This window comes from Etheostoma spectabile, chromosome 18 (genome assembly GCF_008692095.1).
Source record: "Etheostoma spectabile isolate EspeVRDwgs_2016 chromosome 18, UIUC_Espe_1.0, whole genome shotgun sequence".
In the NCBI taxonomy this organism is placed as follows: Eukaryota; Metazoa; Chordata; class Actinopteri; order Perciformes; family Percidae; genus Etheostoma; species Etheostoma spectabile.
This window is the reverse complement of record NC_045750.1, coordinates 14,363,774-14,366,636: the sequence shown is the minus strand read 5'-3', so window position 1 is coordinate 14,366,636 and position 2,863 is coordinate 14,363,774. Positions and strand designations below refer to the sequence as shown.

Here is a 2,863-nt window from a genome sequence, read left to right as displayed (position 1 = left end):
GTGTGTGTGTGTGTGTGCGCGCGCATTCAGTCGTTGTCCTCATCATCGTCTTCACTCTCCTCGATACCATCGCTGTCCTCCTGCTCCTCGTCCTCCTCCTCTGTGTCAGGGATGTCCCACTGTGGGTGGTTGTCCAGCATGGCTTTGGCCTCGTGGACCTCCAGCTGGGAGGACACAAGATGTATTCGTGTAAGCGCATGGAACTCCTACGCTTGGTCATTTAACAGAGGCCAGTACTAACTCTCTACTCATTGCCCATTAGAAAGCAGTATTCGTCAACATCTTGAATTGTTTCAACCGTTTCACAAATAAAGCAGCAATGTCTTATATATTTAAATGACAAATGGACAAAAAATCTAATGTTAAACTGCAAACTGAATGTGCAGCAGAGAGCACGTAGAGTCACCTTGTCTAAATCAATTCCATAAATCACTTCATGCACTGTGGACAACTTTTCAAACAGCATTAAAAAAAAAGGTATGTTCTCATTATCTCTGAAACTCATCAATGTCTGACCAATTACAGCAACAAGTGCACTCTATGTTAAGGTCTATCAAGTTTTATGAAATTACAGGACAATTTATGCTCCGTTTGGCTTGTAACGTATGTGCTTGTTCCTGACACGTCGGCAGCAATTAACACCATGGTTCAGCAAGCTGCTGGTGCACTTTGGTGGGGGCCGCGGGCCGGTCTATTGTCTCAACCGATTAGCAGGCAAACTGTTTGCCAGTGGCCGGCATCCTCCACGCAATCACACTCTCACACACACACACACACACACTCTCACTCTCACTCTCACACACACACTCTCACTCTCACACACACACACACTCTCACTCACACACACACACACTCTCACTCTCACTCTACACACACACACACACCACACCAACACACACCACACACAACACACACACACCACACACACACACACACACACACACACACACACACACACACACACACACACACACACACACACACACACACACACACACACACACACACACACACACACACACACACACACACACACACACACACACACACACACACACACACACACACACACACACACACACACACCTCACACACACACACACACACACACACACACACACACACACACACACACACAGTTTTTGTCACCTTGAGTGGTTTGATCTGGTCCAGTCCCAGGTAGGAATCAGAACGAAGGATGACAGAATATTGGTAATTGCCTGTTTTGGAGGGGGCTGGAAACTTCAGCTCCACCTGGGAAACAAAACACACAAACAGCTGTCAAATCTAATCAAAGGAGCACTGCAGGTGAGGGCATGATTGCTCAATGTATTAAGTACAGTGTTTAAGTAAAGCATGTGGCGACGTAGTTAAGCAATGTTCACCATCCTTTTTTATACATCAACAGAAACAGTAAGTGAAGAAACAAAAGGAGGCAGACCTGTAAACGGACAAAACTTACACTGCTGAATGTTAGAAACTTTAAAAAAAAAAATGCTGTTACTGACCGCTGCTGGGGAAGCAGTGGTAGGGAATCACAAATGAACCATAGACAATGTCCTATGCTGTATAGATTGTAAAGCCCCTTGAGGCAAGTTTGTGATTTGTGAAATTGGGCTATATGAATAATATTGACCTGACATGATGATGGGGTCCAACTGTAAATATTACACTAGCATTTCCTCAGGCTGTGATTTCTATGTCGTGCAATTTACATATGGCAAACATCTAATTATCAGCACAATGGAGGCTAATTATTATTCAGCGGGAGAGCGGAGAAAGAGCCGTGAGGACCGCGGCAATTTACTGCCCCTTCCTTGTTGATGAAAGCAGATCTGCCCTCCCTAAAAAACATGTCTGTCAAACAGGCAGCGGATAAGCAGCCACACAACACAAACAGAAGGAATCGTTGAAGTGACAGACTAATTGATTGCTAGATAGTTATGGCAAGAGGTGAACCGCCGCATGGGCGGGTCAGCTCTCGCCATAACATTCCTTCAGAGCGGGGACAGCTGGTCATTCAGACTTCCACAGGCCTCATTAGGCTTTTACCTCGCTGTCGCTTATTGTTGCTGGAGAACACAAGGACCAGAGGTGCAAAATACACATACACGTGCAGACCCTCCTCAGAGGGAAATAATGACACAAGTGCAAAGGGTTGCCTAGCAACAGGATGTGCAAGAGCCTACGGTGCACAGGAAACAAGAACACACACTTCAACTTATTAAGACCTTTCTACTCCATACGGATTATAGCATATGCCACATTAAAACCTCCAAGTATTTTAATATAACACACACACAAACCTGACTTTATAATACGGTGTATTGCAAAGGAGGAAAATGAAGACTTCAATTTTTATTATCATTTCATGGTTTAAGTGATTTATCAAGAACAAATGCCAAATGTTTGCTAGTTCCAGCTTCTCAAATGTGAGGAGTTTTAGATTGTTATCAGTTTGATATCATTTTTTTTTTTAGACCAAATGTTTTTATTTAAAGATTACAAACATGCTGAGACATGAGAATGTGTCCCAGTAACAATAACAAAATAAAAGGACGGACAGGCTCGCGCACACACACACACACACACACACCTACATTAGAGCCCGACCGACATCAGCAGGCCGATATTACCAATGTTGGTCATTTCCCGATTCATTGGTTTCGGCATTTATAATAGCCGATGATTTTTTATTTTTTTTATTTTCATTCATCAGAAGCATTTATAATAGTATAGCATAGACTGTCCACCAGAGGGCACTCTACAACATCCCTGTTGGCAACACTGATTATTGTTTTGTGTTACTGTGTTTTAGTTCAAAAGGACTTTAAGTTTCATATCTTAAGTTTGTGTTTTTATA

The 2,863-nt window shown here is 43.1% G+C and overlaps 1 protein-coding gene across 1 annotated transcript in view; it reads right to left on the bottom strand.

Annotated features, from left to right (window-relative positions):
• Positions 1-2,863, bottom strand: part of sec63 (SEC63 homolog, protein translocation regulator) — a gene marked incomplete at its 3' end in the record, with an annotated part of 13,685 nt that continues 10,822 nt past the window's right edge. The window contains 2 exon segments of the mRNA XM_032543555.1: positions 1-164; positions 1,150-1,254. Coding sequence (XP_032399446.1) covers positions 27-164; positions 1,150-1,254 — 243 coding nt within the window.